We start from the raw sequence: 14,994 nt of genomic DNA on the forward strand, positions 1-14,994 counted from the left end.
CCAATAAGAGTAAAAATAACGGAAACTTCCTGGACACCACACCGGATGCTGAGTTCACCGAACTGCCAACTTTCATAAAAATGTTTGAACTCGACTTCATTTTCTCATATTCCATTCATCCGTTACCCACTCTCACCTGGCTTCAGCCCCCAAATCTCACAATGTGGTTCCAATCGTCTTTGTAGTGCTAAGGTCAGTGGGTGTTTTTCAGCCTGTGTTGCACCACAGAGGTACTTTCCAGGCCTGCAGACGCACCCCTAATGGTGTGACGTCATATGGCAGCGCCTGGAGGAAAGGGCGGGATTTCCGGCTTCGAGTCTTTCGTCCACGACGGAAACTGTGTCGAGTGATAGGCAAGCTGTGAGTCACGTACGGCGCTCATCCCTTGGCAGAAGTTCACGGTAGAATCTTGGGTGCTGTTGGGTTCCTTGCGGTTTGCACCCGCGGGAGTTATTGTCTCTGCACTGCGGGTATGGGCGGCTTTCTTGCCTCCCAGCGTGTGTGGCGAGGTGGGAGGAAGCGGGAGGCCTAAGGTACTGGAGCCTGTGCGCAAGGCAGGCCCACAGATAAAAGGAAGCCCAGTGATTCATAAACTGTAAGTAGAACGATACCCGGAGGGCTTCCCTATTGGCTACGCAGCTAAGAATCTGCTTGTCAATGCCGGAGACCCGGTTAGATACATGGGTTGAGAAATGGCAACCCACTCCACTATTCTTGCCTGGGAAATCCCATGGACAGAGTAATCTGGTGGATTACAGTCCATGACGTCTAAAAGAATCAGACACGAGGTAGCAACTAAACAACAAGGTACAATACATGAAACGAAAGGGTGTTGCCTAAAATGATATTCTTGTTCACTTTAAATTGGGGGGAGGCGAGTATTTCTATGATATCCTAAAAATAGTTATCAGTTACAAAGACAAAACTCAAGACTTTTTCTGAAATACGTACCTCTCATATTGAAGCTGAGAACTCTCGCTTAAATATTTAGAAGAGTCTAAAGTAAAATGCTTTCTTCTTAAAAGCTGTCTGAACTTGTTTTAAATAAGAGAAGCATTGGCCAGGAGTATGTAATCGAAAAATACTTGAATGATAAATGTGAGCTATATACTGCGAAGCATTGGGTTCAGTGTCAAAATATAAACACAGGCCTTGTCCAGATTACCATGGTGGTGGTTTAGTTCCTAAATCGTACTTGACTCTTGAGACCCCATGGACTGTAGCCCAACAGTTTCCTCTGTCCATGGGATTTCCCAGGCTAGAAATATTGTAGTGGGTTACCATTTTCTTCTCTAGGGGATCTTCCTAACCTAGGAATGGAACCCAGGTCTCCTGCATTGCAGGTGAACTCCTTCACTGCAGGCGGACTCTTTACCAGCTGAACTAAGAGGGAAGTCAATAGGAGGAATAGTTAATCTAAAGTTTGAGGTGACAAATAGCTAGAGATGTAGCTGGAGATAAGCAAAAGGTGATTTTGTGGGGGGAAAAAAAATTATATGCCACATATATTAAGTTTAGAGTTTGACCTGGTAACAGTGAGTTTAAAAATACACATTGAGGAGGATGACTGTATTGATCTGCACTAGCTCTAAATTGTTTAGAGAAGAGGGAGAGCAAATTTTGAAGCTAGGAGACACAATTAAGGAAGTTGAAGAGAAGTGAATGGATTCAGGAAGTACTTAGAAAGTAAATAATTATAACTCAAATTAGGAATGGAAGGTGTGAGAGAGGACAGTAATGAAATGACTCCCAGTTTCTGGCATCAGCAAATGGATGGATATTATTGTCCCTTCCTGAAACAACAGAAGGAAAAGCAGATTGGGAAGGAAAGGGAGACAGATTTCAGTTTGTTGCATTTGAAGTGTCATCTCATACATGGTGATTCAAAGTCAGGGAGGTAGATCAGAGTTCATAGAGAAAATATTTAGATTGAAAAGAGGACTAAGGACAGAACTCAGAAGCATATCCACCTTGTGTGTGTTTGGGGGAGGGATGGGGGATCGAGCTGAACATCAGTGCACAGGTCAGAGACCTAGGAATATGCAGTGTCAGTAAATGAAGCCAAGGGAAGAAGGAATTTTTCAAGTATTTTAGTTTCATTTTGTGAAAAATTGAATTCCGTGTTTTTTTTTTTTTTTTTTTTTTTTTTTTTTTTTTTTTTGCTTCAAGTCAAGCATTAGTTTCACATCTTTAAGTATCTTCATTGTTTTGTGGACTTCCAGACCTATAGGATAAAATTGTAGAGCTTATATATATATATATATATTTGCCCTAATTCTGGATATTTTGTTTGGCAATAACATTATTTGCTGCAGAGTAAAGTCTATATTGGAGAAGGGAGATTTTATTTTGTTTTTAAATCAGAAGATCTCTCTAGGGACTTCTTGGTACTCCAGTGGCTAAGACTTGGCGCTCCCAACGCGAGGGTCCCAGGTTTGATCCTTGATCAAGGAACCAGATCCCTTATGCTGCAACTAAGACCTGGTACAGCCAAATAAATAAATGTTTTTTTAAAAGCTTTAAAAAAGTCTCTCTTTTGAAAATATGAGGGCATTGGCACAGCAGCTGCTAAATGGTTTTTACTAGTTGCCATTTTCTGTAATGTTTCTGCCCTTTGTCTTTACATATTGCTCATTGAGGATCTTTTGTTTGGGTCTGTATCTAGGCTTAGTAGAAAATGGAGAATATAGTACTATCTCAGCCATATAGTACATAACTTTGTTTTTCAGTAACATTGATCTTCTGGGTCCCCAGATACAAACCTAAGTAGGATCTTCAAGGTATCCTTTGTCTAAAACAAGAGTGAAATTCATATGTCAAATAAGAACCCAAAAGAGTTTTCTCCACTTTTTTCCTAATGAATGATCACAGGCTGTAGGCCACAGGAATCAAGAAAAATTAATGGTGCAACAAATAAGTTGGACTAAGATTCCACTTTGTGTTTCAGAATCAATTGTATTTTGATATCTCAAATTTATACAATCTTTAACTTTTCATTACATTTTTCTTTTTTTATAGGGCTTTTCCTACATACCTGTTCTCCTCAAAATGAGTGTCAGTATCACCTTCTTAAGACCTTTTGCCAGAGTTTTAGTGCCATTTACCCTTCATAGGAAGAGAAGGGTTTTATATTCAACAATTATGCAGAGATACATGTCTTCCAAAATACCAGCTGCATCCTATCCTAATAAGGAGAGTACACCACCTCCTGAAGAGCTGGAGTTGGATAGGTGGAAAATTACAATGAAATCTAGTGTGCAAGAAGAGGATGTTTCAACAGCCACAAGTAGCGAGGATGAAGATCCTCTAGCTGCCACCAGGGAGTTAGTTGAGATGTGGAGGTTGCTTGGCAAAGAAGTACCAGAACACTTCAGTGAAGAAGAGCTCAAAACCCTTATGGAATGTGTTTCTAAGTCATCAAAAAGGAAATATTTAAAATACTTATATATTAAGGAAAAAATGAAAAAAGCCAGACAAATAAAAAAGGAAATGAAAAAAGCAGAAAAAGAAGAAGCTAAAAAAGATCAGCTACCAGAAACCATTAAGGAAGATAAACAGCAAAACTTTCTATTTCTACGACTTTGGGACAGGAATATGGACGTTGCAATGGGCTGGAAAGGTGCCCAGGCCATGCAGTTTGGACAGCCTTTGGTTTTTGACATGGCTTATGATGACCATATGAAACCAAAAGAATTACAGAATGCAGTTTCCCAACTTTTAGAAAGTGAAGGATGTAACAGAAGAAATGTTGATCCTTTCCATATTTATTTCTGTAATCTTAAAACGGGTGGTGCCTACTATAAAGAGTTAGTTAAACGTTATGGAGAAAAATGGAACAAATTGCTTTTAACAGCAACAGAAAAGTCTCATGTAGATTTATTTCCAAAAGATAATATTATATATTTAACTGCAGATTCTCCCAATGTTATGACTACTTTCAAGCATGACAAAATTTATATAGTGGGGTCTTTTGTTGATAAGAATATGCAGCCAGGCACATCCCTAGCCAAAGCAAAACGGCTGAAGCTGGCAACAGAATGCCTTCCATTAGATAAATATCTGCAGTGGGACACTGGTACCAAAAATCTCACTTTAGATCAAATGATGCGTATTTTGTTATGTCTGAAAAATACTGGTAGTTGGGAAGAGGCTCTGAAGTTTGTTCCTAGGAGAAAACATGCTGGTTATCTGGAGATATCTCAGCATTCTCAAGAGTTTCTCAACAGAATGAAGAAGTCAAAGACTTTTAATTCATTTCCAGGAGGCTCTATGAATAGACACAGAAAAAGCAGCTTGAAGGAGAACATTTGATAGCTTAAAAATAAAGTGGATTAGGAATACAGTTCTATTAGTCCATTTTATCATGAAGGAAATTCACTTCTTTTTCTTTTAAAGGTTGTCTTTCCTAACTGAAGTATTGTCTTTCTCCAATTAATCAAATGTGTAAAACTTTAGAAATATATTTTGTTTACTATAGAAACAAACAAAATCTTAGAAAGTAAAAAGTTGTCCATGTTTGTTTGAGCCCAGTAAAAGAATTGTACCATTTGTGTGACTTTTTTATGACTAATTTGAGTCTCAGACTCCATTTTCCTTCTTAAATGTTCTTTCAGCCATGTCAACAACTAACCTTTCATCAAAAATTGATGAAACCCCAGGTGGTGGTTTATTTAAGGTAACATTTGGTACAGTGGTAGACATGTCATAGACACTAAGGTATATCGTTTAACTGAGGCTTTGTTAAGATGTCCCTTGGAATGCCATGACATACAGCTATATAATGAAAAATGTGTTTGTAGGGATAAAATTCATCTCTTTTCCTCTTAGGAAAAAAGATTTTATTTGAAGAGTGTCATTACAGCACTTCACTGTTGTAGATAAAATATTTTCTTTTCAAGGAGATACTTCCTTTTTCCCAGTCCTATGGTTTGAATGGAAGCTGCCATATTTTTACAGGCCTTGCTCCCCTGGCCACAGCTGATTATCCCAAAAAAGACACCTCACTCACACTTTGAGATGAACATCTGACTTTTAAGTGAGGCCAGTCAGAAAATTCTTTTCCAGGATTTTTGGACTTCTCAAGATAGCCTGTGTTAATTCCTTTTTAGTGGTGAACTTTGAGAGGAAGCTATCGTGCCCATTCCTTTTTCTATGAAGGGGATACTGAAAGGAACTTTAGGAACCACATTCATTGTAGACTTGCACCATTGAAAAGTTGGAAAACATGGGAATAGAAATGGCCAAATATTTCTACTTAGTTTCTGAATTGGATGTTAGCCTGAGGTATGCTATGCAATACATTTATTAAAGCAGAACTCAATCTTTTACTAAATATTAAGTACTTATTCTGTGCCAAATAGTTACTATGCAGTTTGTTGTTGTTTACTCAGTCATGTCCAACTCTCTTGTGACCCCATGGACTGTAGCCCACCAGGCTCCTCTGTGCATGGGATTTCCCAGACAATACTGTAACAGGTTGCCATTTCCTTCTGCAAGGGATCTTCCTGACCCAGGGGTCAAACCTGCATCTCCTACATTGAAGACACATTCTTTACTGCTGAATCACCAGGGAAGCCCTACTATGCAGAATTTAAACAACTAAATTTAGGTATTATCATTAATACTTTTTTTATAGATAAGGAAAATGTACTCAAAATAACTGCCTTTTGGGCTTCACTGGTGGCTCAGTTGGTAAAGAATCCGCCTGCAACATGGGAGACCTGGGTTCAATCCCTGGGTTGGGAAGATTTGGAGGAGGGCATGGCAACCCACTCCAGCATTCTTGCCTGGAGAATCCCCATAGACAGAGGAGCCTGGTGGGCTACAATCCATGGGGTCACAGAGAGTAGAACAGGACCAAGCAACTAAGCACAGCACAATTCTGCCTCTAGGTATTATCTCACAATTCAAAAGGTCTGTCTTGGCTTTTAACCTACAAATTATGGCCACTATAATAAGGCAAGAATGAAATGCAATGGAAAAACACGAGACACCTAACGTAAATTCATGGCATCTGGAAAGGCCTTGAAAAAGTCATGCGTAAACTTAGAATTGAAACAACTGCATTATGAATGAATTTCAACTCTTAGACCCTACTAAGTAGCAAGGTGCTAATACTTAAACTGCTTGAGATACAACCAGAAAGTAAAATAGCGTAAATAAGTGATTAACATCACCTGACAGGACTGGCACTGGGGGAAAGCAAAGAGAGTTCCTGGACCACCTCCTGAGTATCCAGTGTTCCAGCCCTGCTCCCTGGGTACCAGCTCCACTTTATAGGTTCTAACGTTGCTTTTTTAGATTGATCAGTTTCTCAAACTTTGTTTTTCTCATCTGTATATAACATTAGAAATAGTTCTTGACTCACATACAACATTCAATATGGTGCCTGGCACCTAAGTGCAAAATAAATATAAACTAATTCAGACTATACATTCAGAATGTATAGAGTTTCTAATACAATATGTGCAAGTTATGTCCCTTTGAGGACACATACTTCTGTGTAACAATATGCTAAGATGTTTCAGTGATGCAACACTGGACTTTTTTTAATTTTTTTTCCTTCCCAATAGCCAAGCAGTAACTGACTTCTAAGATTGCTTCTAAATCACAGTGGCAAGCTCCCACAGTTTGAGCTCATACTGATGTTAGTTTTATAGATTTTTTTAGAATTTGGAATTTAGCAGAACCTCAAATACTGCTTCAGTTTCTCCTAACTAGATGGTCTGATCTCCTGAGTGTGAAGTAGGAAGGAACAGCTTTTCCCTTGATCTCAAACACCCAATAATTTATACTATAGTATTCTTTCCCTTTGAAGGTAACTTGTTTCCTAAGGTCTTCCCTTTATTACCTATTAGTGACATTTCCATGGGGTCACTAAGAGTCAGACACAACTGAGCGACTCCACTTTCACTTTTCACTTTCATGCATTGGAGGAGGAAATGGCAACCCACTCCAGTGTTCTTGCCTGGAGAATCCCAGGGACGGTGGGGCCTGGTGGGCTGCCGTGTATGGGGTCGCACAGAGTCGACACGACTGAAGCGACTTAGCAGCAGCAGCAGCAGTGACATTTTCACGTAATAACGTTTCTAGTTCCCTCCTGCTCTTCAAACATTCTACCAAATTCCCAGCTTTTAATAATTAAACAATTTAAAAAAATCCTCTATTTGCTACTATTACCCCTACTATATTACAGTTTAATTTCTAAGCCAGATCCTTCAAGTCAGTGTTCAGAACACAGCTTCCATTTCCTTTACACCACTGTTATTCAATAGAGAGTCAATGCAATCCATATATGTACTTGACCCAGTAGCCATGTTAAAAATAAAAACTGAAATTAGTTTTAATATATTTAACCCATATGCCTACATTACTTCAATATTTATTAGTTATTGAAAACTAATGTGATTTTACATTCATATTGTTTTTCAAACTAAACATTCAAAATCTGATATGTATTTTAATGGTTATAGAACATCTTAATATGAATACTAGGCTGCTCTCACCTTCTGAAATGGCTCACACTCTGGAGTGAGTTTCTCCCAGCACAACTCTTACTTTCCTAGGTGACCCCATCCCCTGGGGCCACCTCTGGCCTTTTGAGATAGCTCACACTCTTCTATGGGGTGTGTCTCTCTCTAAATAAACCTGCTTTTCACTCTAAGAAATAAATATATGAATACTAAATTTTCAATTGTTAAAATGCAGTCAAACCAAAACAATAGATGTGTTTAACAAAAGCTAACTGCTTCAGTTTTTTAACTTAAATGAGTTCAGTTCTTCACTTGCACAAACCATGCTTTAAGGCCTTAGAGGCTGCCAAGTTGAAAAGTGCAGCTTGATAAACCTTGATAAACCTATGATCTGTTCTGTGCTTACATCAGTTCCATTGTTTCCAGACAGATTCAGTAGCCACTTCTTACTAATTAATGGACCATGAAGATCTCACTGAACTCTTCCCTCTTTGAAATCCTCTTCCTTGTTTCTATATCACCACAATGGTCTTCCTTTTTCCCAGTCTAGCAGCTTATCTGCCTCATTCATTCATTTAGCAAGTATTTACTGAGTACCTACTATGTGCCCAGAAGCACTTCAGGAGCCTGGCAGGCTATGGTCCATAGAGGTACAAAGCTGGACATGACTCAATTGACTTAACACACACACACACACACACACACACACACACACACACACACACACACAGTCGCAGAGAGTCGGATACAACTGAGTGACTGAGTACACAGTTGAAAAGTATAGCTGATTTACAATGTTCCATTTTTCCTTTTTGGAAAAATCTCATTTTGCTGACCAGGGATTGCACCCAGGTCATGCAGGTGAAAGCCTGGAATCCTAACCACTAGGCCACTTAGGGAACTCCCTTTTCTGTCTTATTTACTGCTGTATCCCCAGGACCTGGTACAGTGCCTGGCACGTAAAGTGAAAAAAGAAAGTGTTAGTCACTCAATCATGTCTGACTCTTTGTGACCCCATGGACTATAGCCCACTGGGCTCCTCTGTCCATGGAATTCTCCAGGCAAGAATACTTGAGTGAGTTGCCATCTCCTTTTCCAGGGGATCTTCCTGACCCAGGGATCAAACGCAGGTCTCCCACATTGCAGGCAGATTCTTTACTGACTGGGCCACCATGGAAGATGCAGCTTGACATATGTTGAATGAATCAACCTGATTCATTTAAAAAGGATAACTTTAGATGCTCTACTGACACCAGATTAAATGAGAGGGACCAGTTAGGAGGCTACTGCAGAAACAAAAGCAAAAGATAACAGTGAGTTGGATCAGGGTGGTAGCAGTTCAGTTCAGTTGCTCAGTCATGTCCAACTCTGGGACCCATGGACCTGCACCACACAAAACTTCCCTGTCCATCACCAACTCCCAGAGCTTACTCAAACTGATGTCCATTGCATTGGTGATGCCATCCAACCATCTTATCCTCTGTCGTCCCTTTCTCCTCCCACCTTCAATCTTTCCCAGCATCAGGGTCTTTTCCAATGAATCGGTTCTTCACATCAGGTGGCCAAAGTATTGAAGTTTCAGCTTCAGCATCAGTTCTTCCAATGAATATTCAGGACTGATTTCCTTTAGGAAGGACGGTTGGATCTCCTTGCAGTTCAAGGGACTCTACAGTGTCTTTTCCAACACCACATTTCAAAAGCATCAATTCTTTGGTGCTCAGCTCCCTTTTTTTTTTTTTTTTTTTTTTTAAGGATTAGAATTTTTTCAATATTTTAATGAGAACTTTCTCACTATCTTTAAATAGAAATGACTTCCACTTTTTACTCTGAAGCTGCTGGGCCATCAGCACTTCTTCGCTTCCTGGTCCGCGGGGTTCAGAAGACACTACATGACCAGCTCGCCAGTGCTCTTCAGGCACATGTTGGATATGTCCTCCTCTGTTGGGAGATCCTGGGGCAGCTTCAGGGGCTTGATTCTTATCAAATGTTAAACTACTTTCAGCTTTGCATTCACTGAAGGGATATTCTTGTGAACTTGAGGAGTGTGTGCTTTTTGTAACCCAAGCATCTTTATTATATCTTTCTCCCAATATGGACGTCTTTTTGTACTTTTTACTCTGGAAACAATATGCAGTTTATGAGGTTGCTGTGGATCCCCACCATATTTTTCATGATCTTCAGGTGAAGGCCGAAAAACTTCATCTGGAATTCTTGACCTTGTAAATTTAACGACAACACAGCACTTAGCAGCTATATTGTAGTCTAAATCCTGCTTTCAGCTCCCTTTATAGTCCAACTCTCACATCCATACATGACTACTGGAAAAACCATAGCTTTGACTAGATGGACCTTTGTTGGCAAAGTAATGTCTCTGCTTTTTAATATGCTGTCTAGATTGGTCATAGCTTTTCTTCCAAGGAGCAAGTGGTTTTTAATTTCATGGCTGCAGTTATCATCTGCAGTAATTTTGGAGACCAAGAAAATAAATTCTGTCACTGTTTCCATTGTTTCCCCATCTATTTGCCATGAAGTGATGGGACTGGATGTCATGATCTTCGTTTTCTGAATGTTGAGTTTTAAGCCAACTTTTTCACTCTCCTCCTTCACTTTCATCAAGAGGCTCTTTAGTTCTTCTTCACTTTCTGCCATAAAGGTGGTGTCATCTGAGTATCTGAGGTTATTGCTATTTCTCCCAGCAATCTTGATTCCAGCTCGTGCTTCATCCAGCCCAGCATTTCGCATGATGTACTCTGCAATAAGTTGAATAAGCAAGGTGACAATATATAGCCTTGATGTACTCCTTTCCCAATTTGGAACCAGTCTATTGTTCCATGTCCAGTTCTAACTGTTGATTCTTGACCTGCATACAGATTTCTCAGGAGGCAGGTCAGGTGGTCTGGTATTCCCATATCTTGAAGAATTTTCCACAGTTTGTTGTGATCCACACAGTCAAAGGCTTTGGCATAGTCAATAAAGCAGAAATAAATTTTTTTCTGGAACTCTCTTGCTTTTTTGATGATCCAGCAGGTGTTGGCAATTTGATCTCTGGTTCCTCTGCCTTTTCTAAAACCAGCTTGAACATCTGGAAGTTCACGGTTCACATACTGTTGAAGCCTGGATTGGAGAATTTTGAGCATTACTTTGCTAGTGTGTGACATGAGTGCAATTATGCAGTAGTTTGAAATTCTTTGGCATTGCTTTTCTCTGGGATTGGAATGAAAACTGACCTTTTCCAGTCCTGTGGTCACTGCTGAGTTTTCCAAATTTGCTGGCATATTGAGTGCAGCACTTTCATAGCAAATACCAAAGAGACACTGGAGACTATGAGTATAAACAATCCTTTCAAAGAGTTTCTATATGAAGGGGAATAGTAATGAGGAGGTAGAGGGAGTTATGAGATCCCAAGAGTTTTTTGTTTTGTTATGGTTGTTTTGCAGAGAAGGCAATGGCACTCCACTCCAGTACTCTTGCCTGGAAAATCCCATGGACAGAGGAGCCTGGTAGGCTGCAGTCCATGGGGTCGCTGAGGGTCGGACACGACTGAGCGACTTCACTTTCACTTTTCATTTTCCTGCATTGGAGAAGGAAATGGCAACCCACTCCAGTGTTCTTGCCTGGAGAATCCCACGGACGGGGGAGCCTGGTGGGCTGCAGTCTATGGGGTCACACAGAGTCGGACACGACTGAAGTGACAGCAGCAGCAGCATGGTTGTTTTGTAGATATGGGAGATAACGTTAGAGGGAACCTTTTATAAGCAAGAAGGATGGGATCTATTGCACCAGTAACAGAAAAGAAGACAGAAAATAAAAGTACAAATTTAGATACCACATCACAGATATAATGAGAATATACAAAAATTCTGTTTTGATTTCTATTATTACTGAAAATAAGAATCAGATTCATCAGTTGAGGAGAGAACAGAGAAACTGTGAAATAGTCTAAACAAGTGAATGAATTAGGGCCAGGGTTCCCAACGTGTGGTCTCCAGACTAGCAGCCTCACTATTTGGGAACTAGTTAGAAATGTATGTTTGGGGGGGGCCCACCCACTGAATCTACTGAATCAAAAATTTGGTGGTACCAGAGTTGTAACTGTTTTAAGAAGTTTTCAGATGATTCTAATGTAAAACAATTTGACAATGGTATAGGGAAATATAATGGGATTATAGCCTGGATTAAGAACCTACTAGGAGTGGGCTGACGTCTATGGGGTCACCCAGAATCGGACACAACTGAAGTGACTTAGCGGTAGCAGCAGTGGTAAAAGAACCCTCCTGCCAATGCAGGTTAGAAACAGGTTCAATCCCTGGTTCAGGAAGATCCCCTGGAAGAGGGCAAGGCAACCCACTCTAGTATTCTTGTCTGGAGAATCCCATGGACAGAGGAGCCCGGCAAACTGCAGTCCACAGGGTCATACAGAGTCAGACACTAGAAAGCGACTTAACACGCAGACACTCAAGGTTAGTGAAACCAAGATTAGCCACATTTCTTCTCTGATTTTTTGTATTTCTCTGCCTAAATTCCAGGTTCACCTCCACCTCTTACTTTTCAGTGTCCCTGTTTCCTCTTCCATAAAAGCAAGAGTAACTTTAACAGTTGATTTCATGTTAAAAAATTGCAGATTGTGCTTGGCATATAGTAAGTATGAATTTATACCGCATAGTATAGCTATCACCTCACATATTACACATTTAAATTATAGTAATTGTTGTCCCTATTAATCTTCATTTTCAGCTTATTAAATCATTATTTGAGTAGCTCTTAGAGACTGCAAAAAAAAATATCTACTGTTAAGCAAGTACCCACCATGAGCCAGGCAATGTATTACAAAACTTTACCTGTATTATCACACTTACTCCTCTCAGTAACCCTATAAGTATTGGTACATTTTTATAGTTAAAATGTATTAAGATTACCTTATCAGTTCAAGCTCACAGAATTAGCAAATATCAGGGTTATAATCTAAATTAAGTTTTGTGTGATTCTATCAATGTTGCTGCTCTTTGCCCTGCACTCAACTGCCTTTTCACCCCTTAATCCATTTATTGGGGTGATTCCTGCAAGTTGGCATTCACTTCTTCAATGGGTATTTATTGAAAACTGGTATAATCTAGGTCTGAGGGAAACAGTGGTGAGCAAGATAGGTACAATATGACCTCAAGGAATTGACAGGTGAATGGGTTAGTATCTTCCATCTTTAACTTCTACAGTGTGGTACATGGAACTGGATAGCTTTATGTGACCTCTCTAAAATTCATTTTTGTCATTTAAAGACAGAAGCATCTATGAGTAAATACATTTGTAACTATAAATGAATAGCTCATGTTTATGTCTCCATTTAAAAAATGATTAAAGTGAGTGTCTCAGAAATTCCTTGGCCATCCCGTGGTTAGGACTCCATGCTTTCAGTGCTGAGGGCCCTAGTTCAATCCCTGGTTGGGGAACTAAGGTCCCAAAAGCCTCTTGGTGTGACCCCAAAACAAAACAAGAGAGTATCATCCATTAAGTAACTTTTGAAGAGCACATCTAAGAAAAAGAAACAAACATGAATTAATTACATGCTCCCTGGTAGCTCAGCAGTAAAGAATCCACCTGCAATGCAGGAGACGTAAGAGTTGCAGGCTAGATCCCTGGGTGGGGAAGATCCTCTGGAGAAGGGCATGGCAAATACTCCAGTATTCTTGCGTGGAGAATCCCATTAACAGAGAAGCCTGGTAGGCTACGGTCCACAGGGTGGCAAAGTCAGACACGACTGAAGCAACTTAGCACACTATGTAAAATATTTTGCTGGGCACTTTTACATATTGTCACAGATGATGAACCAAAGACTTCAAATCACCGTATCAGCAAACCACCCTGTTTCTGTCATGGTGACAGAACACACTTTCATTCTTTCTGCTTTCCCTAAGACTTGGACCCTGACAAGTCATCCACTCACAGATACAGAGCACATTTCACATATGAAATGAGCCGTATAAAGTGCTGTAAAGAAAATAAACTATTTAAATGGTTTCTGTGGGCAAAGAAATTTTGAGCCATCTAGGAAGACCTTTAAATACATATATATATTGAGGGAAGTACAAAGTGACCAAAGCAAGGCATTGTATTATCACACTTGATCCCCAAGACTACCCTCTGAGGATGTACAAATTATTATCTCTGTTTTATAGAAAAGGAAACACAGGTCCGTAGAAATGCTGAAGGTTAACTCAGTCAGTAAAAGGATTCAAACCGATGTTCTGACTCCTTAAGAGCAATTTCTGTAACACTGACAGCAAACCCAGTAACTACAGTTCCACAGGCAAGGAATAGCAAGAGAGCAGTATAAACATAGACAAAAAGGGAAGATGAAGCTGAAAAGTTAGGATGGGGCCCAATATGATGCTTGGATTTCATTCTGCAAACCCGGAGAATCAACTAAAGGTTTCTAAGAAAGGCAGAAACTACTGCGATCCTTAGGTAATCAAGTTTCTTGACACAGAAATTCCTTGCAGAAAAAAAATCAGTTTTACCACTTGCTTGTATAACCTTAGACAAATTTTTCTTTAGCCTCAACTCTCACAGCTAATTGTGTGCTGTGTGTGCGCTCGGTCGCTCATTTGTGTCGAACTCGGCGACCCCATGGACTGTAGGCCCTAGAGCTCCTCTGTCCATGAGCTTTTCCAGGCAAAAACACTGAACTGGGCTGCTACTTACTACTTCAGGGGATCTTCCCGACCCAGGGATCGAACACGCGTCTCCTGCGTTTAAAGCGGACTCTTCACCACATTAAGATTACCACATTAATTAAGAGAACAATTCGCATTGGATTAGTGTTCCAATTAAACAGTAGTGATGATTAAACGCCCACTCCAGTACTCTTGCCTGGAAAATCCCATGGACGGAGGAGCCTGGTAGGCTGCAGTCCCTGGGGTCGCTAAGAGTCGGACACGACTGAGCGACTTCACTTTCACTTTCATGCATTGGAGAAGGAAATGGCAACCCACTCCAGTGCTCTTGCCTGGAGAATCCCAGGGACGGGGGAGCCCCGTGGGCTGCCGTCTTTGGGGTCGCACAGAGTCGGACACGACTGAAGCGACTTAGCAGCAGCAGCAGCAGCAGCAAATTAAACGATATAAGGTATGACACAAGGGGGCGCTCGATAAACGTGGATTTCCCTTTTAAGTAGGAAAAAGAATTTGGTTCTTTTTTTTTAATAGGTACACATGATCCAGCAAAACCAGAATGAGAGATCCTGCTAGCTTCAGCTGCAACCACACCTCAGTTGGCAAAAACCTCATATAAGCTCACCGTTTCCAGGGTTACGCTCTCACCTCTCACTTTTCTCAATCCGCCACTGGACCAAGAAAATCTAACCGACCCCCTAACAAAGCCCCCGTAAGCCCTCTACAGGACCAACCAACCTACCCCGCCCTTCCTTTATAGGCGGCTCGCTGATGATATCATATCCACTTCCGTTTCTGAAAGGTCCTCTCTTCATTCTCTATGGTCGCTCTAGGCTGACGCTTCCACGGCTGGCTCT

The 14,994-nt window shown here is 40.5% G+C and overlaps 2 protein-coding genes across 8 annotated transcripts in view; one reads left to right on the forward strand and one right to left on the reverse strand.

Annotated features, from left to right (window-relative positions):
• Positions 1-14,987, reverse strand: part of SENP7 (SUMO specific peptidase 7) — a 185,782-nt gene extending 170,795 nt beyond the window's left edge. For 3 of the 4 annotated variants that reach the window (XM_055567972.1, XM_055567975.1, XM_055567973.1), the window contains exon 1: positions 137-330. The gene's annotated coding sequence lies outside the window, so the exon portion shown is untranslated. Of the gene's footprint in view, positions 1-136; positions 331-14,879 lie in introns of those variants that run through there. The other variant, XM_055567971.1, reaches the window with a different exon arrangement.
• TRMT10C (tRNA methyltransferase 10C, mitochondrial RNase P subunit) lies at positions 231-4,548 on the forward strand. 4 transcript variants are annotated; one of them, XM_055567990.1, is made up of 2 exons: positions 231-360; positions 3,019-4,548. In XM_055567990.1, the coding sequence occupies exon 2, from the start codon at positions 3,049-3,051 to the stop codon at positions 4,309-4,311; it is 1,263 nt and encodes a 420-aa protein (XP_055423965.1). In that variant the 5' UTR covers positions 231-360; positions 3,019-3,048; the 3' UTR covers positions 4,312-4,548. The 4 variants fall into 4 exon arrangements, with proteins under 4 accessions (XP_055423965.1, XP_055423963.1, XP_055423962.1 ...); XM_055567988.1 differs by having other exon boundaries at positions 272-401; XM_055567987.1 differs by having other exon boundaries at positions 331-470.
• Positions 14,988-14,994: the final 7 nt, after the last annotated feature.

The sequence above is a fragment of the Bubalus kerabau genome, chromosome 2 (assembly GCF_029407905.1).
Source record: "Bubalus kerabau isolate K-KA32 ecotype Philippines breed swamp buffalo chromosome 2, PCC_UOA_SB_1v2, whole genome shotgun sequence".
In the NCBI taxonomy this organism is placed as follows: domain Eukaryota; kingdom Metazoa; phylum Chordata; class Mammalia; order Artiodactyla; family Bovidae; genus Bubalus; species Bubalus kerabau.